The sequence below is a fragment of the Hemiscyllium ocellatum genome, chromosome 10, assembly GCF_020745735.1.
Source record: "Hemiscyllium ocellatum isolate sHemOce1 chromosome 10, sHemOce1.pat.X.cur, whole genome shotgun sequence".
NCBI lineage: Eukaryota > Metazoa > Chordata > Chondrichthyes > Orectolobiformes > Hemiscylliidae > Hemiscyllium > Hemiscyllium ocellatum.
This window is the reverse complement of record NC_083410.1, coordinates 87709707-87733915: the sequence shown is the minus strand read 5'-3', so window position 1 is coordinate 87733915 and position 24209 is coordinate 87709707. Positions and strand designations below refer to the sequence as shown.

At 39.9% G+C, this 24209-nt stretch overlaps 2 protein-coding genes across 7 annotated transcripts in view; one reads left to right on the top strand and one right to left on the bottom strand.

The window, feature by feature from the left end:
* Positions 1-17460, top strand: part of gins1 (GINS complex subunit 1 (Psf1 homolog)) — a 51496-nt gene extending 34036 nt beyond the window's left edge. For both annotated transcript variants that reach the window (XM_060831721.1, XM_060831720.1), the window contains exons 3-7: positions 1046-1144; positions 2941-3031; positions 8396-8512; positions 13838-13912; positions 14643-17460. In XM_060831721.1, the coding sequence (XP_060687704.1) occupies positions 1046-1144; positions 2941-3031; positions 8396-8512; positions 13838-13912; positions 14643-14711 (451 nt within the window). In that variant the 3' untranslated portion in view covers positions 14712-17460. The remainder of the gene's footprint in view (positions 1-1045; positions 1145-2940; positions 3032-8395; positions 8513-13837; positions 13913-14642) is intronic.
* The window catches only part of ninl (ninein-like), a 145136-nt gene continuing 136561 nt past the window's right edge, over positions 15635-24209 (bottom strand). For all 5 annotated transcript variants that reach the window (XM_060831713.1, XM_060831714.1, XM_060831715.1 and 2 more), the window contains 3 exons: positions 20247-20459; positions 17287-17400; positions 15635-16617 (listed from right to left, as the gene is read on the bottom strand). In XM_060831713.1, the coding sequence (XP_060687696.1) occupies positions 16429-16617; positions 17287-17400; positions 20247-20459 (516 nt within the window). In that variant the 3' untranslated portion in view covers positions 15635-16428. The remainder of the gene's footprint in view (positions 16618-17286; positions 17401-20246; positions 20460-24209) is intronic.

Genomic DNA, 24209 nt, shown 5'->3' with positions numbered 1-24209 from the left:
TCTAACCAATAACCCTGTCTTAATTAGGTTGTTAGGTTAAAGATACTAAAAGTAGAGTGAGCAGAATTACTGATGATCTTCGTATAGCTGTTTGACTTACACCGCCCAAACCTTCAATCAGGTACTTAGACGAAATTGGGAGATTAACCACATGGTCTGAGTGCTGTTTTAAGGATTCGTACAAGGGATGAGATTTCCTGGACTACCTCCTAACTTTCTGTTCACCATGGGCATTACTGGTACCTCGAGTGTAGCCACCTGGAGGTTTTCACCTCCAGGTACTTGTTTTTTTTTCTGTGGAGCCTTGGATCTAAAATTGGCTCTTGCACCCCAGTTTAGCTATCACAAAAGTTCAACTCCTCTTGGTTTCAGACTCATTCAGTTTTCAAGATTTCTAAACCATTAAGCTGAAACATACAATTTCAAGTGAACCCTGCTTGAAAGAGCCATTCCCTGCATTCAACACGTTCTACATTATAAACTAAAATTCCCAATGTGATTAAAACCACACCACAGTCTACCCCCTATTTCCTGTAATTATTTTATTGTTGAATCTATCTCCCAGGCAACTTGGTCACATGATCAGTTGCTGGAAACAAATTCCTTTTTCAGAAATTACCTCTAAGGAATTTACCTCTTTAAGGGACCATGACTGAACATAATATACACCTTTCCTCAAAATCATGTGGGCCTCCAAGCTGAGATAACAGAAAATGGTCCCGATGCTCATGGTAGTATTTTCAGTGGTTAACAACAAAGACACGTCTACAATATAATAATATAATTAGGAAAGACTGCAGATTTGCTTCGACTAATTTAGCTATGGCAATTTGACACCAGATCACTTTCCCACTTTGACTGAAATTGCTCACAGATCTGAGTTCTGTACTGCGTATTTTGATTATATTTGATACCTGCCTTTGAAGCTAGCTTTTCACTATGTTCTGGAATAATGTACCTGTTTAATAGACAAAATGTTAGATTGTTTGCAAATGAGGATAGTAATCAAAACAAGACTGTACATTGTGTTCTGTTTCCTTTGTAGGAATGAGGCTAAATCTGATGGCAGGACAGACTTAATCCCAACAATCAAGTTTCGTCACTGCTGTTTGCTGAGGAATAAACGCTGTATTTTAGCATATCTGTATGTCATATTATTTATTATGGGATCTTGTGGTTCTGAGCTTAATCTTTACATTAGATTGCCTTTCTGTTCTTCAGGTCTGTAATGTAATATAATCAAAAGTAAATCGCCTTGGCACAGTTTTATGCATTATTTCAAGTTGTAAAAGCACCTTAACTTTCTGCTGCTAACATGCAATTAATGATTGACATCTATACATATTAAATTTATTAAAGCTGCTGTTTGGTTAATTCGTGACTGTTAATTTGATTTTAGGAGCTTTTCGGATATGACCACTGACTGAAGGACCATCCTTTAACAGATTATTTTGAAATCTTTTTAGGAAGTGGCATTTGCTAAGATACAATTCTGTCTCACATGAACCTGGAACATTGATATTAGGATAATAGAGTCTATGCACACCATCACCAATTGTAGAAGGGTTACAGCACATAAGGGGGCCATTCTGCCTTCAGTTGCTGCTGGCACTCTGCAGCTCAAGTAATCTCACATTCCTACCTTTTCCTGTACCCATTTGTTTTTTTTTCCTCTTCTGGTGATTATCCAATTGTGTTTTGAAAGCCTTAATTTGGTCTGCCTACACCATTCTCAGTGCATTCCATATCCTAATCACTTGCTGTGTCTAAAACACAAACACAGCAAGTGATTGTTTTCTTTGTGTCACTTGTATCTTTTCTCAAATATCTTTAAATTGTTGTCCTCTGCATGTGATCTAATATTGCTATTTGAAGATAGATTGTTTCATGATTTCACAGTGGCCAAAGAAAAGGATGTAAGGCTTTAGGGAAGGAATTCTAGAATTTTGGTTAGGGCTGATCAACAAAGGTGAGACAAAGGGCTTGGAGGATACACGAGAGGCCAATATTGGAGGAATGCAGAATTGTAAAACTGGATCAGGCTATAAAGATGGTAAGGAGTAGACCAGACTCTTTAAGACCCTTATTGTGGTGCTTTTCAACAGTGATTCTCTGAAAAGGACTATGAAGGAATTGATCTACTGATTGCCATGACTGTTGTCAGGGAAGGACAACTTTGGGATCCAGAGTTAAATAGATTCACAAAGGTACTGCAGTTTCTAATTTAAAGTAGGCAAGATTGGGAGGGCTAAGATCTATGGAAAGCCATTGTGGATAGGTGTCTTCTGAAGAACAGAAATGAAAGCAATGAGGTTATGACAACATTCAGGCTTGGACTGAGACTAGGTATAGCAACACTTGTATCACAAAGAGTCTAACTATTTCCATTGATGAAAACCCCACCAGCAGTATTAAGAGGGGGTTACCATTAACTGGACCAGCCATGTAAATATTAACACCATAAGCAAATCATAGGCTAAGAATTTTAGTGGGTAACTGGCCACTAGAACTCCAGTCTATTCATCAGCTCCAAGTTACGAAACTCGGGGGGGCGGGGGGGAATAGAAAATATTCAAGTGGAGAAACAAATTACTGTGGATACAGGAATTCATAAATAAAAACAAAATCTTATATTCAAAAAGTCAGATACCATTTGTTTCTCTCTACAGATGCTTCCTGACCTGCTGAGTGTTTCTAGCATTTCAGTTTTTACTTGAAATATTCCCATCTTGCTTGAATAAGTGCAGTTCCAGCAAAACTCATGAAATTTGACAGCCCTCCAGGACTAAGCAGCCCAATTGATGAGCATCATGTTTACCACTGTAAAATTTCAGGCAGTGATGTAGGTACCACCTACAAGATGTAACAAACGTTTAAAAAGGAGGAGGAACTGGAGCATAAAGGATTCAGCTAAAACACAACTTGCCGTCTTCTCCACAGATATGACCGTCTATTGCGAATTCGATCATTAAGGTGGGAATATGGAAGTGTTCTACCATCGAGAATTCGGTTCCACTTTGCTGCTGAGGAGGTACGGCTGTTTTATAATAGACCGTCCGAGCCTAAAACTGGATGAGGAAAGACTGTTTGTTTATAGTCCTTCCTACTCTGCCTGGACTCTTAGTGTTGCACACTAATTTAGTTTTGGTCATTCATGAAATTATTGATATTTCAATATTAAAGCAGGTCATTTTCCACACCTTAAGTAAAGACTGTAGTTCCATTTACTAGTTCTTAATCCACTTCCATTTTAATATTATGTCAATACATATTAGGCAACTGAAAAGTTTGAATGATGGTGTAGGATTGAAGAAGCACCTTAAAGCAAGGAAAAGACTTCCAGAGAAGTGGGATCTGGGCAGCTGATATCAAGAGGAGAGGCAGTTATTATTTGCTGCTGATGTCAATACTGAACAAGTCAAGGATTTATAACTTCATTAAATGGATGTAAACAAAACAAACCTGAATCTTCTGCACCAAGCCTGAAATAACTCCACAAATTAAAACCACACAAAATGCAAATTATGATTTAAATGTGATGGTATACATGGATATTGTGTTTAAAAACATATAGGTGTGTCAGGGAGGTTTGCAGGGGTGGTGACCTGTAAAGGACAGGGAAGGATTTAAACATAAGGAAGACATTTTTAAATTTGAGTGATCAAATGGCCAGGAGTAGTGACAAATGACTAATATGATGGTGATATAGACAGAAAGGTTTTAGGTGTGGTAGAGTTTCTGCAGAGGTGGAAAGCCAATATGGAATGTATTGATATACTGTAGATGAGTGGAGGAATGATAAAAGTACATGAGAGAATTTCAGCTGGCACTGAACTCTGATGGAACAGAGGTGAGCAGTGAAGTGTTGGTGAATGTAGATTAGTGATGATGAAATTTGTAGGAATTGTAATCTGAAGAGATTTGTTTAGAACTTCAAAAGGACACATACAGGTGTAGGCAGATGAGTAGCAGATGGGTTTCAATGCAGAAAAGTATGAGGTGATAGATTTTGGCAGGAAGAACATTGAAAGACAGTACAAAAAAGGGAATTCAATTCTAAAGCCGAGGGCTCTGCGTGTATGTGTACACAGATTGCTGAAGGTGGCACGATAGTTTAAGAGTAATAAAGCTATCCTTAGTTGTATTAATAGGGGCATACAGTACAAGAGCAAGGAGTTTAAGTTGCATATAAAATGCTTGTTAGACCTCAGTTGGATTGTTATATACAGTAATTGATGCCACATTATAGGAAGGATGTTAATTCATTGAAGAGAGTCCAGAAGCAATTTACAAGAATGGCTCCAAGAATGAGAATTTTCAGTTATGAAGCTAGATTGAAGAAGTTAGCACAGTTCATCTTCAAGGAAAGAAGTCTTAGAGAAGAGCTGATGTAGGTTTTTAAAATCATAAACAGGCTTGATAGAACATTTAGAGAGGAACTATTCCCACTTGTAAAAGAATTAAGGATCAGAGGTCAAGGGTTTCGAGAATTTTACAGAAGGAGCAAATATGATACAAGAAAATCTCTTTCACACAGTGAGTAGTTAGGGTATGGGATACACTTGCTCCTGGTAGTGTGATGGAAGCAGATTCAATTAAGGCATTCTAGAGTATTGGATGATTATTTGGATAAAAATTACCTGCAGGGTTTTTGGGGGTGGGTGGGAAAGCAGTAAATTAGCAATGGCTAATGATTTGAATTTGAAGAACTGGCACAGACATGATGGGTCAAATGGTCACCTGTGCCAAAACTCTCTTGTGATTCTGTGAAAGTGAACTTTGAGCATTTGGGTTGACGTTAAAAAGAGGCTGGTTCAAGCTGAGACAGTGATGAGAACGCAGTGCTTGTGAAGAGGCTGGAGGTGATCATTTTAGTCTTTCCAATGTGTAGTTGAAACATATCGTAACTCAAGATTAGATGTTTTGACAAGAAGCTTGTTGGACATTAGAATGGATAAAGAAATCTTGCAAAGTGGAGTTGGTTGTCTTCCTTAACCATGTGGAAATGGACTCCTTGTCTGTTGGCACAGGGGAAATAAGTCAGAAAGCCAATGCTAAATCTATAGAGAACTCCAGAGTTTTGCTTTTGCAATCTTTGCAAGTAAACTAAAAATAGCCATTTTTGCCCAATTAAAGAATAAGTGAATGAGAAAACTGCAATAGAAATATTTAGCATTACATTTCCTACCCAACCTGGCCAGGAATTATCCTTTTAATGAGTTAAATATTTTGATTTGGTGCAATAGCAGTATAGACTTGTGGGTACATGCTACCATTCCTGCCTCATCCTAGGCTTCCATTAGACGGAGTTGAAATGTCAGCCCAATTTCACGGTCACCTAGATTGTCTGTCTGTTTCCACCTGTAGCTTTGCACATTTATGTCTCATCATTTTTTACCTGCTAAAAGTCTCACCCATTGTCCATTTAGATTAGACAATTTCAGTGTTCTGCCTGTCCACATCCCACCTTGCATTAGCCATAACCTTGAGTTCATTGAAAACTTTGTTACTTGTATTTAAACTCACACCAAGCCCTGTTCATGCATTATTCTTATGCTCTGATCTTTCTGTCCAGCCACACCTTGATTTTTAAACTGTGCAACTTTGTTTCAATTCCATTTGTGGATTCATCCCTCCATATCTTTGTAACACTGTCAAGCTATGCAGTCCTCTAAGAATCAGTATTCATCCATTTGTGGCCTTTTGCTTATCATTGTGTTTTTCATTCCATGATTGAGCTGCTTAGATCCTTAAGTTCTGCAATTTCCTCCTTACAGCTTCCAACCACATGCTGCTATTTTAATATACTCCTCAAAAACTTTGAATCAAGCTTTTAATCATATATCCTCATACCTTCCTTCTGTGTTGTAAATGACGATATTTGTTCCATCTCCTCTTGGAGTAATCCAGCCACTCCATCTTCTCACTACATCCCTCTAGTTCTTCAGTGCTTGTTTCCAACTAGCACCCATCCCATTTCTGTTTTCAAATCACTGATTTCTGCTTAGTACTTCCACCACCCTCTTGGACAACAATTTTCAGGTCGTTGACAATCGCAGTATAAAAATGTTCTTCCCCTGCACCTCTGTCTACAAATCCTTGAACCATCTACCAACGGGGTTTTTCCTTGTCTACCTTATCCAAATCTGTCTTGAAGAATGTGGTACTGGAAAGGCATAGCGGGTCAGGCAGCATCCAAGGATCAGGTGTGTCGACATTTTGAGCGTAAGCTCTTTGTCAGGAATGAAGAGCTTATGCTCAAAACATTGACTCTCCTGCTCCTAAGCTCTTCATTCCTGACAGAGTTTGTGCTCAAAACACCAACTTTCCTGCTCCTTGGATGCTGCCTGACCCGCTGTGCCTTTCCAGCACCACACTCCTCAACTCTGATCTCCGGCATCTACAGTCCTCACTTTCTCCAAATCTGGCTAATCTTGTACAGATCTATTTAATATCGCTACCAAGAAGTCCACCCCAGCTTCTCCAAACTAACCTTGTAGCTAACATCCATCAGTCTTGGAACCATTCTGGTAAATCTCTGCAAGGACTTTCGATTCCTTCATAAGGTGTAGTGGCAGATAATTGACATACTATTACAGTTATGGCCAAATCCTAACCAGAGCTTTCTAAAGGTTTAGCATAACTTTTCTAACTCAGTGTCTTTCTTTATAAAACCCAAGAGATCCTAAAATGTTAACTAATTACCAGCACGTCTGGCAGCATCAATGAAGAGAAATCAAAGTTGACATGTCCAGTCTGGTGACCTTTCTTCAGAACCCAATATTACCAGTCCTGCTGAGCTTTTCCAGCAACTTCTGTTTTTGTTTCTGATTTACAGCATCTGAAGTTCTTTAGATTTTACTTCACTAATCATTCTCAATTTGTCCTGCCACCAAAGATCTATCTCCATACACCCAGTCAGGCCCCACTGTCCCTATACACTCTTTATAACTGCCATTTAATCTGTATTTTCTTTCCCAATCCTGGGGTGAATCAACGACTTTGGAAAGTAGTTTATGGAAATAAACACAATCTGCTAGATTACCCAATTGTTGCAGTTGATCAGTAATAACCTTGCTGATTGCCACTTCCCCAATTTAGTATGATCACTAGATTTGAAATTTTATTCCTTGTTCCAGGAATACCACTGTTTACCATCCTCCAGTTTGAAAACTAACCACTTAGCACAAACTGCTATATTTTCTGTCCTTTAAACCAATATTTATAATCCAACTTTGCACTAAGGATCTATTTTGTGAGAGAATTTAGTTCACCAGTATTTTGTGTAGTTCTGTCTTTTTTTAATACATTAACCTTCTGTGGTGTTACTACTTCAAAAAATAAAGCAATTAGGTTAGTGAAGCAGTATCTGCCATTTACAAATCTGCTGGCCTTCTGCATATCTAGGGTAGGTTAGAGGATTAAAGCAAGTCATTCTGTTATCTCTACTCCTGCAACCTGAGATACAAGCCAAACCATGTAATTTCCTAAAGTGTTTGGCATTGATGGTCTACTAAGTATTCCAGCCTTGCCCTTCACCACTAAATATGTCACACTTTGTATCCCCAATAGGCCCATTGCACTACTTATTACTCACTTAACTGTCAGTAGAAGACTGCTGGGTTCCTTTTTGTGTTACTGCCATTCAGTTCTAATGCTTTTATTTGCTAGTCTTATTTTCCTTTACATTCCCCAATTAGCCTATTTGTCCTGGTTCTCGCTTGAAGAATCCACCTGACGTTTTTTTGTTGATCTCTTTACTTGATTCAGTGTCTAACTTTGTTTGATAATTTCTCCATTTTGATACTTTTACAATGTTAAAGATGCTATTTAAATGCCATGTTATTGTTAAGTTTTAACATTTCTACATTGAAGGCTGTGATCGTATTATAGTATGTTACTAGATTATTCCAGTGACCTTGGCTAATGATCTAGAAAAAGTAAAGTCTTGTGAGTGACATGAAGTTGTTGGATTCTTGTGAAATCCAAGTGGTTCATAAAGGAAACCTAGTGTCCTTACCCAGTTTAGCCTTTATGTAACACCAATCCCATATCAACATGGTTGACTCTTGAACTGTCTCTGAAGTGACCAAGCAAGTCATTTAAACCATTGCAAAAATAATAACAAAAGGTTACTAGGCAGGGCAATGTATGCTGCCTTTAACATTTTAGTAGTTTATCAAATTGCTGACCATATAAACTGTGTGGCACAAAACAGAATGTTTGAATTTTTTTTTTAAAAAGGTGGAGTTCCTAGCCAATAAAGTTGGGTTTGGCGAATTCCTGAAGTATTCTCATCATGGGGTAGTTTTCCTGAGGTTTTCTGTGCAACACTGCTATTCTTGTAATTATTCAGTTTCAGTAGTTCCTTCTCTGATTTTTTTTTCCACTGCAGACTGAATGGTTCAACCAGTACAAAAAGTCACTTGCCACATACATGAAGTCTATTGGAGGTGAAGGAGGATTGGATATAACTCAAGATATGAAACCTCCAAAAAGTTTGTTTATTGAAGTAAGTCGTAACTTGAATTCAATGACCAGTGCATAAGTTTCAACTCTAAATATTTAGAAGAATATTGATCATTGTGGCTTTTGAAGAAAAATCCTTAATGCACATCAAATTCTAATATCTGAAGTAAGGTGGTGTATTGTCTAGTGAACTTATTCATGATAATTTCTAACAAATCTGCACGTGAAGCAGTGTTAAAATGTATTTCTTTTACAGTTTTTTGTCACTTGAATAAGGTTCTGAAAATGACAGTGACTCCTGAAACAGCAAAAAAAGACTTCTCCCCAATGTTGGTTTCATATGCTTTGAAGAAACTAAACTAGTATATTCCTATCACATTCTTCATATGTAAGGCAGCCCAAGTATACCCTTTATTATGAAAGTTCAAATTTTACAACCAAACCATGTGGTATGAACTTCCTTCCCCTCTTGAGGTCTTCAAGTGTTAAACGAGTTTGTATAGATCAGTATGGGGTATTCAGCTAGATGTAGCCTCCTTGTGTTTTCAAGCAGTTGCATCCTGCATGTAGGGTGGACTGGAATCATTGGTCCTCAGCTATGTCCAACACACATTGCAGGCTCCAACTGCCCATTGCCTCATTTGATGAGTAAATTGATAGGAGAAATTATTAACACCACGTGATTAGATGTCCTCCTTGACAAAGATAACAATCAAGGCAGAAAGATTACAAGTGGTTCAAATAACCATCCTATTCTGAATTAAAAGTGCACTACGCTGTATCGTGGACCACAATAGCAAGATGCTACACATCGACAGTTAGTTAGTTAGTCAGTGCACGTTTGATACCAAACAGGGGTAAAAAAATGAGGTCTGCAGATGCTGGAGATCACAGCTGAAAATGTGTTGCTGGTTAAAGCACAGCAGGTCAGGCAGCATCCAAGGAATAGGAAATTCGACGTTTTGGGCATAAGCCCTTCATCAGGATTCATTCCTGATGAAGGGCTTATGCCCGAAACGTCGAATTTCCTATTCCTTGGATGCTGCCTGACCTGCTGTGCTTTAACCAGCAACACATTTTCAACTTTGATACCAAACACACAGGATATATGTTGTGGTTCTGTTCGCCAAGCTGGGAATTTGTTGCAGACATTTCGTCCCCTGTCTTGGTGACATCCTCAGTGCTTGGGAGCTTCCTGTGAAGCGCTTCTGTGATCTTTCCTCCGGCATTTGTAGTGGTTTGAATCTGCCGCTTCCGGTTGTCAGTTCCAACTGTCCATTGCAGTGGCCGGTATATTGGGTCCAGGTCGATGTGTCTGTTAATTGAATCTGTGGATGAGTGCCATGCCTCTAAGAATTCCCTTGCCGTTCTCTGTTTGGCTTGTCCTATAATAGTAGTGTTGTCCCAGTCGAATTCATGTTGCCTGTCATCTGCGTGTGTGGCTACTAAGGATTCAATATACCGACCACTGCAACAGACAGCTGGAACTAACAACCGGAAGCGGCAGATTCAAACCACTACAAAAGCAGGAGGAAAGATCACAGAAGCGCTTCACAGGAGGCTCCCAAGCACTGAGGATGTCACATAGACAGGGGGCGAAACATCTGCAACACAAATTCCCAGCTCGGTGAACAGAACCACAACAACAAGCACCCGAGCTACAAATCTTCTCCCAAAACTTTGAACAAAGGATATAATACAACAATGAACCATGTCAAATAACTGTCAGGAGGAACCTGACTGCATCAACTAGATAAAGAGCACTAAAGCTTCCAGAGTGTATGAAATTCCATCTGAAGTTTTGAACGATGATAGCTTATCCTATGTACCAACCTCCATGGCCTTTTGGGAATAGTAGGATACCACTGGATCTCATGATGCTGCTCTTATACACTTGTGCAAAAACAGAGAAGTCAGACTTCTCCAACTACTGTGGTATCACCCTCTATTCTATTGCTGGGAAGATCATGGCTTGAATACATATGAACAGGCTTGTACCTATCTTTGCAGAAGAAAACTTCTGAGAGCTAGTGAAGTTTCAGAGATGACAGAGGGACCACAGACGGTATTTTTTTTCAAACTACAAATATTAAGAAATGTGAGAGCAATATAAAGGCCAGTTTGCCACCTTTGTATACCTCACCAAGGCATTTGATACTGAACAGAAAGTCCTTAAAGCTTGGCTACTCATCCAGATTCCTTATCATAATGAGACAAAAAACAAAACTGCAGATGCTGCAATCCAAAGTGGGCAGACAGGAGGCTGGAAGAAAACAGCAAGCCAGGCAGCATCAGGAGGTGGAGAAATCGATGTTTCAGGTGTAACCCTTCAGGACTAGGGATGGGTGTAGGGGGAGCTGCAGGTAAAAGGGGTGGCAGGGGCAGGGTGATGAAGTGGAGATAGGTGAAGGCAGGCAGAGGATACTTGGTTGGTCATTGGGAGGAATGAATTCGGTAAGTGGCTGGGAGGAGTGGAAGGGGCTGGGAAGGAAGTAGAGGGAAGGGAGGTTATTTGAAATTGAAGAACTCAACGAGTCCTCCGGACTGTAGGCTGCCCAGGTGGAAGATGAGGTATTGTTCCTCCAATTTGCAGTTCAGTTTGTGGGCGGCACGTTGGCACAGTGGTTAGTACTGCTGCCTCACAGCGCCAGAGATCCGGGTTCAATTCCTGCCTCAGGCGACTGACTGTGTGGAGTTTGCACTTTCTCCCTGTGTCTGTGTGGGTTTCCTCCGGGTGCTCCGGTTTCCTCCCACAGTCCAAAGATGGAACAGTGGCAGAAGGCAGAGAGGGATGGATAGAGGAAAATGTTCTTGGTTGTGGGTTGAGTTGGAGTTGGCAAAAGTGTTTAAGGATGATGTATTGGTTCCAGAGACTAGTGGGGTGGTAAGTGAGGACAAGGGAGACTTTTATTTTTTTGCAGAAACCAACAACAACAGGATCACACTGACTGTATCACCAGACAGCACAGAGTCAGTACCCTAAACTGAGGAAACCCTAAATCACCATATATATCTTTATTTGAAACCCCTACATTACTGCCTAACTGTGGTAGTGCTTATATTTTCCCCAACACCTATATTGTATATGTGCAGGTGTAAGACACAGTGAAAGACCACAGCTGTACAAACTTTTATTCGATTTCCACCACCAGGAAGAAAGGAAACACCAGCGTGGCCAGTGACAAGTGCCCTTCACAGAGGGGCATTGCTGCATGATCAAACAGTGAAGGGGAGGGCAGGAGTTAAATCAAAATAGAGTTGGGAGGGGAAATCATACACTCCACTTTGAGACACTATCTTTATTGTGTTAAGAGGGGAGGGATTTAGAGCAATGGAACAGAGTACTATTTTATATAACATAAGAGGGTGTTGATTGCCTGGCCTGTATTGGCATGATGATAATTTGAATTCTTGGACTGTCTTTAGAATTGTGCCTGGAGCCAATCTATTAGTTGAGCTCACAGTGTGATTCACTTCTACATGCGTTAATACGCAGGGCTCTGTTTCATGTAAGCAAAAGCAATTTATATATGTAAGTTTTGTACTAGGAGTCTCCATTACCATTTTTTCAATATTTTCTATATACCCATAGCACCAACCTGACCTGCGTCTTATCTACCTAGTCTAAGAACCAAGGTTTACAGTTGACTGTTCTTGCTGCATGTCCATGCCAACAATGGCCCAACCAGCAGCCTTCTCTCATGCTGTACAAATTGGCGTCCTTGTTTAGAACTAGTTTTTTCTTAGGAATGGTAAGTATAGGATAAAAAGTTCTAATTACTTATTCACTTCTAGCAATGTTTTAAGACTCTAAAAATTGTGGAGCAGCTAACAGACCAAGATCAAAATGTATAAGGCTGTAGTCCTCCTCACCCTTCTCTGTGGTGCCAGGTCATGGGATCCATCACTGTCACGTGCACCATCAGCACTGCTTACATAGCTTATTTTAAATCTGCTGGCAGCATTACATCATGAACGTTGAAGTCTTGGAAACAGCCCTTCTCCTGCAAAGCCAATTGTGTTGCATGGATCATGTTCATCAGGTGGATGGTCATCTGCCCAAGATAGTGTTGTATGGTGAGTTGACCATGGGTAAATAGAACAAAGGGGTCCCGCATAAGTATTTCAAATCCCACTCCTTTATATCACATTGACCATCGCCATCGGGAGGTGCTAGTCATAGATCCTGATGTTTGGAGATAACACCGTGGGAATGCTATGGTAACCTTTGAGATTGAACGAAGAGCCAGTATGAAAGAGAAAATAAGTAAGATAGATCCATTGTTCCCATCAGCAATTACGCCTTCAGCACCTAATGTGGAAAAACATGCCAGTCATAAGCCTCACTAGCCACCAGCAGGCCTGCAACCAATGAGGACAATATTCCTAAATCTTTGTCTGCAGAATTGCCAAGGGAAGAGAATCTGGATCTTTGTGCCAGTCAATTTGACTGGTAGTGTTATTTATGCTCCTTACAAAGCATATTGATTGGCTAATGTTCACTATCTCCTTATTGTGGTATGGCAAGATTAATACTCAAAGTGCAACTAGTTCTCTCAATGCAGTGGAAAATTATTTTAGGCACGGTGGCACAGTGGTTAGCACTGCTGCCTCACAGCACCAGAGACCCGGGTTCAATTCCCGCCTCAGGCGACTGACTGACTGTGTGGACTGTTCTCCCAGTGTCTGCGTGGGTTTCCTCCGGGTGCTCCGGTTTCCTCCCACAGTCCAAAGATGTGGGGGTCAGGTGAATTGACTATGCTAAATTGCCCGTAGTGTTAGGTAAGGGGTAAATGTAGGGATAGGGGTATGGGTGGGTTGCGCTTCGGCGGGTTGGTGTGGACTGTTTCCACACTGTAAGTAATCTAATCTAATCTAATTATATGATATATTTTGATACTTCTTAGATTTTCTTTGTAATAACACTACTTCAATAAACAAGCAACAAGAAAACATGACTTCATGCTCATCCCAAGACACTCTGACGTACATCAACCCAGTTAGCATCTGTTCAAATCGTTTCATGTTCTCTTCCCCTCCCAACTCTAGCCCTGTTCATTCCTCTGGGAACAGTGAGCTTCTCCCAAGTCTGATGTCTATGCATCCCTGATTTTTCATCAGTTATTCTGCAGATCTGACCTCTGCTGTCTCTGCTCTCAATTTAGGAATTCTCTGCTCTTTCTTTTTAAGCTCTTTGAAAACCAATCTGAGCTTTTGCTGACCTGTCTTGATGTTTCCATATATGGTTGAGTGTTGATTTTGTTTTGGTAATCAGTTTTGTGGATTTCTTGGTTTTTAACAAGTAAAAAGGTGCCATGCATAAATGCAAGACTTGATACTTTTTATGGGTCTTCTTGCTCACTTTTAGGTAAGGTGTTTGAAAGATTATGGTGAATATGAAATTGATGATGGTACTACAGTGCTTCTGAAGAAAAACAGCCAGGTAATATTGAGACTGCTTTCTATATATCTTGTTTTGATTTTTTAAAATTTCTTTCCCATAGAAGCTAGATTTCAGAAATAAGAAGTCTATGATTGTAGTTTTAAAAGTATTTAAGACAGCACAAATTATGAAAGCTATGCTACTATGAACGAGATAGAAAATGGATTACTTGAACAGAAAGTATCCCATAAAAACATCAGAGGAGCAGAAGGTATTTTTCTTTAATGGCCAGTAATCCTAAATGTTAGATCATAGGAGCTCTTCCAACTACTGCTGTTCTACATTTATAATATTTATAGATTATATTCACTGTAGTTATTCTCAGTTAAGATTTTTGGTCTATTCCAAAGTGTTTTAACCACCAAAGGAGTTAAATTTTGAGACCTGTTTAATTTGGCAAAACAGCACAGGAAGACAACGGGTGGCTGCCTGAAGCATTCCTATTACCATGTAAGGCAGCAGACCGCCTGATCACCCAGAGCTTATTTAAGTCACTTGAGGTTCTTCAGAAGCAATTTCTGGTTCTGGTAGTTGAGGCCATTCATTGTGTGGGGAGACCACCCATTTGATTTTAGCAGGTCCTTCCTATATTAATAATGTCATTGTCAATTTTATTCGATTTGAAAAAGTCTAAGGATTTAGCTTATGGGTGATTTCCCCATCTTTCTCTTTCTCGAGCTCACTAGAGGAAAATAAAATCATTAAATTATGGTGTTTGGTTTTCTTTCAGCATTTTATGCCCAGGTGGAAATGTGAACAGCTAATTCGTCAGGGGATCCTGGAGCACGTGCTGTCCTGAGTTCCAGTTTAAAGAAAATTACTTTTTAATTCCCTTTTGGTTACTTACTTAAAACTGCTGCTTTGGTTCTTGGCAGTATCTTGTAGACAGTGAACTAAAATGTGATTTAATTGTGAGCATCAGCTTTAACTTTTCAGCCAGTTTTAAAATTCTTTGGCTGTTAGTTTAATTCTCCTTTTATAATTAGAAACACTAATTTTCATGTAAGATTTCATGAGGTTTATGTTTATAGTTTAAGGAGCATTGAGAACTATAATAGGCCTTGTAGGTTTCAGACAAATCAGATTGTAATAAGAAACTAAGTCTACATCACAGACATGGGTTGCTATTTGGTAGTTACTACAATTGTATACTCAAGCGAATATGGATATTTACAAAAGGTATTAACCATGATCATGCTATGGGAGTCTGCACCTCAGTTGCATGAACTGATCTATGTAACATGAAGGGAATTATGAAAAAAAATGTCATTAGTGCAGGGAGTGGCTGTATTCTGAGCCAGGACACCTGGGTTCAGTTTTCTCTCTTCCCCTATGCCTTCTCCAGGTGGTATGTAATAATATCTCTAACAGATTGATTGATTAGAAAATGTCCAGAGAAGATATTTGTTGGCACCTTTGGAACAGTGAAAATGTCCCTATCTCTGCCCCAGAAGGCCTGGGTTAGAGTCCTACCTGCTTCAAAGATGTGAATAATATGTCTGAACAGGTTGATTTTTTAAAAAAAATCCAGCGAATAAATTAGTTTATGGCACAGTAGTAGTATCCATACTTCTAAACCCAGGCCTCCTCGCTCACAGTTCCCCCTCTCCATAAGTGTGTCATAAACATCTCTATACAAGTCATTTGAAAGTATGTAAATAATTCAAATCAATATAATTGGATAATTTTTAATTTTATAAAAGTTTATCAATAGTATCAAAGTCAGTTAAATTTTAAAAATAGTTTCTTAACATCAGGGTCAGCATTTACAGATTGTCTTCAAATAACTGAACATTTGTACATAGTTTTCATATCAAAACTCCATTTTGCATATCCAGTAATCAAGCTACTTTAGGAAAAAAGTAAATATGACAAAACAAGATCAAATACAGTGAATGTAAAATAAAAAGTAACATCAATATCCCACTTATTCAACAGTATGATTATAGACATACAAAAATGTACTTAAACCCTTGGGGTCTGTGCTGAGTGTTTGTGAAGTCTTTTGAGGGCTGTTACTATTACATTATTGCCGTAGATGCATTACCTTCAGGAAAATCCATACCAATTATTTAAGTCACTTTCAAAGGTAGGAGCAAGCACGTTAGTGTGGTTTATTGATGGGAAAAGTTGATAATCTTTAGTCAAGTTGTATAAAACAGATGTCCTAATAAGCAACGGAGTTGGTGCATAAAACAGAATTGTACAAAAATTTGGAGCATTGCATAATAGAGGAAAAGAATCTGAATAGAATACCAAGGGAGGACTTGATTTCAGTTGATTATACATGGAAAGATCAGTATCAAAATAATTTTATTGGGATGGAGGACTATTATTTGCTTTGTAAAAAGTGTCAGAGGTAAGTGGTCTTGCAAAAGCAAAATACTGTAGATGGTTGGAATGAGAAATAAAAACACGAAATGTTAGAAATTAAACAGCTTGGCAACGAGAGAAAGTGTATTTCCATTTTAAGACCATCAACCCAAAATGTTGAGTATGGTGGTGTTTTGACACATTTAAGAGAGAGAGGCTGGAGCAATTTTTCTTAACACTCTGTTTAAAGCTGCAATTTTCTCATCCAGCAAGAAGTTCTTTCTCTCAGCACCTTTTTGCCGCTGCTCTGTGATCTGCAAAGCTTTCATCAACTGGGCATTCTCCACATACAGATCCTTCAATATCGAATCAGATTTGGCATTCTTTGCATACTGCAGGCAAAAAAAATAATCAATTTGTTACACTTACATTTGTGCAGTATTTAGCATAGTAACATGTCCAAAGATGTTACTGGAGCACTCTGCCACAATGGGCCAATTTTCTTTTGAGCAAGTGCAAGTCACATTGAGTTTGAAGGAGTTATTTTCAGCACAAGGTGACTTTACTCTTTACTCAATATCTTATCTTGGTATTGACTGTGCTGTTTGGTGTTTTGGCCCACACAAAGTTCAATCCCATTTTACTAAACTCTAAAAGGTATGTGTAAAAATCTATGGCATTTCCAAACAAGCAACTAATGTCAATTAGCAAGCCATTATTAATAATGCATTTAATTAAAATCCTCACACCACCCAAACAAGTCTGAATTTATTACTGCGCAGTCCTTACAGTCTAGAGAAATGTGTCGCCAGATGAGAAACACCCAAAGGACCTTAATGAAAAAGTGGTGTAGTTGCACTGAAGATAGGGGCAGCTTATGAGGCAAACTAGCTTATTTTTGCCTGTAAATCCTACATTTAAGATATTCTGAAGTGTACAAGTCTGATAAACACTGCATATCTTTTATTTTAATGTATTTCTGTTCACATCAAGATCTAAAGCAGTGGTTTATGACTGCCATAATATTATTTGATATTAACCTTGTAGTTAAATTTACTTGCCTGTTCCTTGAGCTGGTTCACCTTATCTTGAAGCATCATTCGTACATGTTTCAGCTTTTGTTCAACCTCCTCCATTCTTTCCTCCATTTGCTTTAGAAGTCTTTTGTACTCCTCCTGAAATGGAACACAATGTCCAGGCTCTTGAATAAAAGAAATCATTTTTTCACAACTCAACCTGGTTTTTGTTTTATTCGTTCACGGGATGTGGGTATCACCAGTAGGCCAGCATTTATTGCTGGTCTCTAATGATTAAGAGTCAACCATGTTACAGTGGGTCTGGAATCACAAGTAGGCCAGATCGGGTAAGAATGGCAGTTTCTTTCTCTAAAGGATATTAGTAAACCAGATGATTTTTTTTCCTAACGGTGACACAACCATTGTCAATAATGACATTGATTCCACCAGCTGCCTTGGCTGGATTCAAACCCAGATCCCCAGAACATCACCTAGGTCTCTGATTAATAATCTATCGATAATGCCACTAGGTCATCATCTCTCCTTGTATCATTCCAGAAATATCAGTATTCCACTGCATTTCCAATACAAGGAGGCGGCCATTTAACCTATCGTGCCAATGGCAACATTTGGAAGGTGCTATTAATTAGTTTCAAGTATATGTGGGCAGCACGGTGGCACAGTGGTTAGCACTGCTGCCTCACAGCGCCTGAGACCCAGGTTCAATGCCCGACTCAGGCGACAGACTGTGTGGAGTTTGCACGTTCTCCCCGTGTCTGCGTGGGTTTCCTCCGGGTGCTCCGGTTTCCTCCCACTGTCCAAAGATGTGCGGGTCAGGTGAATTGGCCATGCTAAATTGCCCGTAGTGTTAGGTAAGTGGTAAATGTAGGGGTATGGGTGGGTTGCGCTTCGGCAGGTCGGTGTGGACTTGTTGGGCTGAAGGGCCTGTTTCCACACTAAGTAATCTAACCTAATCTATATATCCAGTTCCCTTTTGAAAATTATTGTGGTGGAGATAGATCCAAGGTCAAGAAATGCATTTCAGATTGTAACAATTTTCTGCATAAAAATAAATTCTCATGCTACTGAAAACAGTTTCTCCCTATCACATATCAAAAAGCTTCATAATTTTGACGCCCTCTCATAAGCTTGGATTTCTTCACTTAACTGAAGTTTTTCATCTCATTTCAAAATAGCAAAAGAATTAAACAAAATCCTGAGAGTCAAGCCTATGGTGAATAGGAATTTCTTCTTATTACAAGATATCGCAGAATGAAGCAATTTGGGACTGCATTCAATAATCAAACTCATTACAACAACTTGCATTTATATTTGGTCCTTTTAATATTTTAAATTATGCCAAAGTACTTCACGGGAGTACAGATAAATGTGAAAATACCACAAAGATAATGGCACAGATGTAAGTTGTTTCAGGGAAGCAGAATGATTTAGAGAAAGAATTTCAAGCTTAAAGCATAGACGGCTGTCAATGGAGAGGTGAAAGGAGGATGTAAAGGAAAGCAGAATTGAAACACTAGAGATAGAGGATGAGATTCTTAAACTTGAGGCATTGCTAACCTACATGTTAATATAGGTCAGTGAGTACAGGAGTGCTGAGTAAGCCTCCAGGACAATTTGGGACGGAAAATGTCTTCTGATCTTGCCAATGGCACTAACATAACATTTTTAAAAATCGTTTGCTCTTAATGATCTGAATTTACTGCCTCGTTAAAATCCTTCCTTGACCCTTGTTGTTTCCATAACATTCTCCAGTTCTCCAACCTTGTAAGATCTTTGCAGTTGTATCAATGTCATGCACATCTGTTTACCTTACTTCACGGTTGACAATTATGCTTTCAGCCATCCAGATTTTCAAATTCCTTCAAGAAACCTCTACATTTCCTTTTTCAAACTTTTTTTTTCCCCCTGTGTTGTTGGCTTGGAGTTCAATGCCTGATTGCACTGCTGTGAACTGACTGGAGATATTTTATCACATTAAAGCACTGGAAAAGTATGAGATGTTAAGCTCTATGCAGCTCAGCATGATTCTGATTCCTGTTTGGACGAACAAAATGAGACTTGGAATACTTCCGATTCTTTAATGTACCAGAACTACCATTCATTCCCTTGGTTAGTATCTATCAGTTGTTGCCATGCTCTCGACTGCCAGGGTTCTTCAGCTCGAGAATTCCTTTCCTAAATCTTTCAATCCTGAAGTTTGAAGTGGTGAAATCACTGGTCTAGTAATCCAGAGCCCTAAGATAATATTCTGAGGTCATGAATTCAAATTCCACCACTGCAGTCGTGACATTTAAATTCAACTTGTAAAACTGCTGGCCTAATGGCAACCATGTGATCACTGTGCATTGTCATTGAAAACTCACCTGGTTCCCTAATCTGCTTTAGGGAGATGAAATTTGCACTCCTTATCTGGTCTGGCCTATACAAGACTCCAGCTCCACGATGTGATCGATTTTTAACTGCCCCTTAGTAATTTGGGGTAGGCAACAAATGCTCACCTAGTTACTGATCCACTTATCCTATTAACTTTTTTTTTGTAAAAGCCTAGGTCTTTGACCAAGCTGTTGATCATCTACTCTAATATGATGCAATATCTCCTACATTAAAAGCACTAAATGAATAAAGTTGCCATACTCCTGCTGGACAAGAGAACCGCTCTCATTAGAGAGACAATGGTGGTGCTTTAACCTAAGGATCACCACACATCAGGCAAGAAGAGACATTGAGAAGAAGTCCTTTGTTATAACCTCAGCTGGTGCAGGACACTGAACAACACAAATCACTGAACTAACCAACCCCTACTAAACAAACATGTTGGTTAAGCTACAGCCAGAACAATTTTGGATGTGAACTGTTCCTTGTTCGTGGGAGCGGAGTGGGAGTGAACTTAATGGTTTTGGCCTTTTAAAACATTTCGAGGCTTGAAAGCCAGAATCTAATTTGGGTCCAAAAATACTGTTAGTGCCAAAGAACTTGTTCTTTACCTGTTGTTCAAACATCAAACTGTTTGCTTCCTTAATCTGGGCAGCAATCTGTTCTTGAAGTTGCTGTACTTTCTGCTCTTCCACTGTTAGTTTCAGCTGTAACTCTGTCAACTGAGCTTTGGGCACAGTATTGCCAATTTGCTCCTTTAATTGTTGCACTTCATGCAGGTGTTGAGACTGGGAGAGCAGCAAGTTGGTCTTAGCTTCTAACAACTGGTGGAGGAGAAACAGGAGAGCATTGGTTAGTGGAGCAGTAGAGAACCTAAACGTTGTAAAGCATCCCAAGGCACTTTATAGGATTAGTATCTGACAAATGTTTAACATTTATAGGTGCCACTGTGGCACAGTGGTTAGCTCTACTGCCTCACAACGCCAGAGAACCAGGTTCAATTCCCACCTCAAGCGACTGACTGGGTGGAGTTTGCACATTCTCCCCGCGTCCCCGTGGGTTTCCTCCGGTCTCCTCCCACAATCCAAAAATGTGCAGGTTAAGTGAATTGGCCATGCTAAATTGCCCGTAGTGTTAGGTGAAGAGGTAAATGTAGGGGAATGGGTCTGGGTGGGTTGTGCTTCGGTGGGTCGGCATGGACGTGTTGGGCTGAAGCGCCTGTTTCCACACTAAGTAATCTAATCTAACCTAATAAGAGTTATATAGCATGGAAACAAACCCTTTGTTCCAACTAGTCCATGCCGACCATAATCCCAAACCAAACTAATCCCACCTGCTTGCGCTTGGCCCATGTAACTTCAAATATTTCTTATTAATGTACTTACTGGAATGTCTTAAAAGTTGTAATTATATCTGCATTCACCACACCTCTGGAATTTCATTCCATACAGGAAACACACAAAAAAACTGCCCCTCATGTCTTTTTTAAAATCTTTCTTCTCTCACCTAATCATAGAAATGTACAGCACAGAAACAGACCCTTCGGTCCAACTCCTCCATGCTGATCAGATACCCTAACCTAATCCAGTCCCTTTTGCCAGCACTTAGCCCATATCCCTCTAAACCATACCTATTCATATACCCATCCAGTTGCCTTTTAAATATTGCAATTGTACCAGCCTCCACCACTTCCTCTGGCAGCTCATTCCGTACACACACCACCCTCTGCGTGAAAACGTTGCCCCTTAGGTCGCTTTGTTAATCTTTCCCCTCTCACCTTAAACCTACAACCACTGATTATAAACTCTCCTCCCGGGGAAAAGACCTCAGCTATTCACCCTATCTGCGCCCCTCATGCTTTTATAAATCTCTATAAGGTCACCCCTCAGCCTCTGACGCTTAAGGGAAAATATCCCCTGCCTATTCAGCCTCTCCCTATAGCTCCAACCCTGGCAACATGTTTGTAAATCTTTTCTGAACCCTTTCAAGTTTCACAACATTCTTCCTATAGCAGGGAGACCAGAATTGCATGCAGTATTCCAAAAGTGGCCTAACCAATGTCCTGTGCAGTGACAACATGACCTCCCAACTCCTTTACTCTATGCACTGACCAGCAAAGGCAAGCTTACTCAACGTCTTCTTCACCATCCTGTCTACCTGCAATTCCACTTTCAAGAAACTATGAACCTACACTCCAAGGTCTCTTTAAGCAACACTCCCCAGAACCTTTATTACTTCTTCAAAAACCCAATCAAGTTAGTGAGACATTATTTCCCACACAAAAAGCCATGCTGCCTATCCCTAATCAGTCCTTGCCTTTCCAAAGAGATGTAAATCCTGTCCCTCAGGATTCCCTTGAAAAACATGCCCAAACTGATAGGAGAAAGTGAGGACTGCAGATGCTGGAGATCAGAGCTGAAAATGTGTTGCTGGAAAAGCGCAGCAGGTCAGGCAGCGTCCAAAGAGCAAAAGAATCGACGTTTCGGACATGAGCCCTTCTTCAGGAAGAAGGGCTCATGCCCGAAACATCGATTCTCCTGCTCCTTGGATGCTGCCTGACCTGCTGTGCTTTTTCAGCAACACATTTTCATGCCCAAACTGATGTCAGACTAACTGGTCTGTGGTTCCCTGGCTTTTCCTTACCACCTTTTTGAAATAGTGGCACCATGTTAGCCAACCTCCAATCTGCCGGCACCTCTCCTGTAGCTATCAATGATACAAATATCTTAGCAAAGGGCCCATCAATCACTTCCCTAGCCTCTGAGTTCTATGGTACACATGATTAGATCCCAGGCATTTATTCACCTGTTGGTGTTTAAAGCATCCAGCACTTCCTTCTCTGTAATATGAACATTTTTCAAGATATTGCTATTTATTTTGCTATGTTCTCTTATCTTCCATATAATGCTTCACAGTAAACATTGATACAAAGTACTTGTTTAGTATCTCCCCCATCTCCTGCAGTTCCACACATAGGAGGGCTTTTTGATCTTTAAGGGGCCCTATTCTCTCCCTAGTTACTCTTTAGTCCTTAATGTATTTGTGGAATCTCCTTGGATTCTCCATAACCCTATCTGCCAAAAGCATCTCATGTCCCCTTTTTGCTGTCCTGATTTTTCTCCTCAGTATCCTCCTGCCTTTATACTCTGCTATGGAGTCACTTGATTCCTGCTGTCTATATCTAATATATGCTTCCTTCTTATTCTTGACCAAAAACTCAACTTCTCTAGTCACCTTACAGCAACAGCCTTGCCCTTCACACTATTAGGAACATACTGTCTCTGGACTCTTGTTATCTCATTTTTGAAGGCTTCCCATTTTCCAGCCATCCCTTTATCAATTTTTCACATGATACATTAATCATCTAGATGAAGGAACTGAGGCACTCTGGTTAAGTTTGCAGACAGTACAAAGATAGATTGAGAGACAGGCAGCATTGAGGAGACAGGAAGGCTGCATGAGGATTTGTTCAGGTTAGAAGAGTGGGCAAAAAAGTGCCAGATGATGTACAATGTGGGAAAGTGAAAGATCATGCACTTTGGTAGGACAAATAAAGGCATGGACTATTTTCTAAATGGGGAAAAGATTCTGAAGTCTTAAGTGCAAAGAGATTTGGGAGTTCCATTTCAGGATTCTCTCAAGGTAAACTTGCAGGCTGACTCAGTAGTTAGGAAGGCAGTGACTGCATTTATTTTGAGAGGACTTGAATATATAAGGAGGGATGTACTTCTGAGACTCTATAAGGCTCTGATCAGACCACATTTGAAATAATGTGTGCAGTTTTGAGCCTCTGAAGCGTGTTCAGAGGAGGTTCACGGTCACGAGAATAGTCCCAAGAATGAAAAGCTTAACATATGAGGAATGTTTGAGGACTCTGCATCTACACTCAATGGAGTTTAGAAGGATGAGGGGGAGCTACTTGAAACATACAGAATACTGAATGGCCTGGACAGAGTAGATGTTGGGAAGTTGTTTCCATTGGTAGGACAGACTAAGAGCTGAGGACGCAACCTTAGAGTAAAGGGAAGACCTTCTGGCATGGAAATAAGGAAACGCCACTTCAGCCAGAGTGATGAATCTATGGAATTCATTGCCACAGAAGATTGTGGAGGCCAGGTCATTGAGTAAATGTCAGATTGACATAGATAGGTTCTTGAGTATCATGGGGATCAAGGGTTACAGGTAGAAAGCAGGACAATGGGGTTGACAAACTTTTCAGCCGTGATTGAATGGCAGAACGGATCCAATGGGCTGAATGACCTAATTTCTGCTCCTGTGTCTTATAGTTTAATCTGCAAATATCCACCCCCAATCAACTTTTGAAAGTTCTTGCCTAATACCATTAAAATTGGCCTTCCCCTATTTTAGAGCTTTAACTTTTGAATCGTTCTCTCCTTTTCCATGGCTATTTAAAAATAAATAGAAATTATGGTCACTGGCCCCAAAGTGCTCCCCCACTAACACGTCAATCCCCTGGCCCTGCCTTATTTCCAATTAGTAGGTCAAGTAGGCACATTCACATGCATTTCTGATAGGTACATCCACATACTGAATCAGATAACTTTCTTGTACAC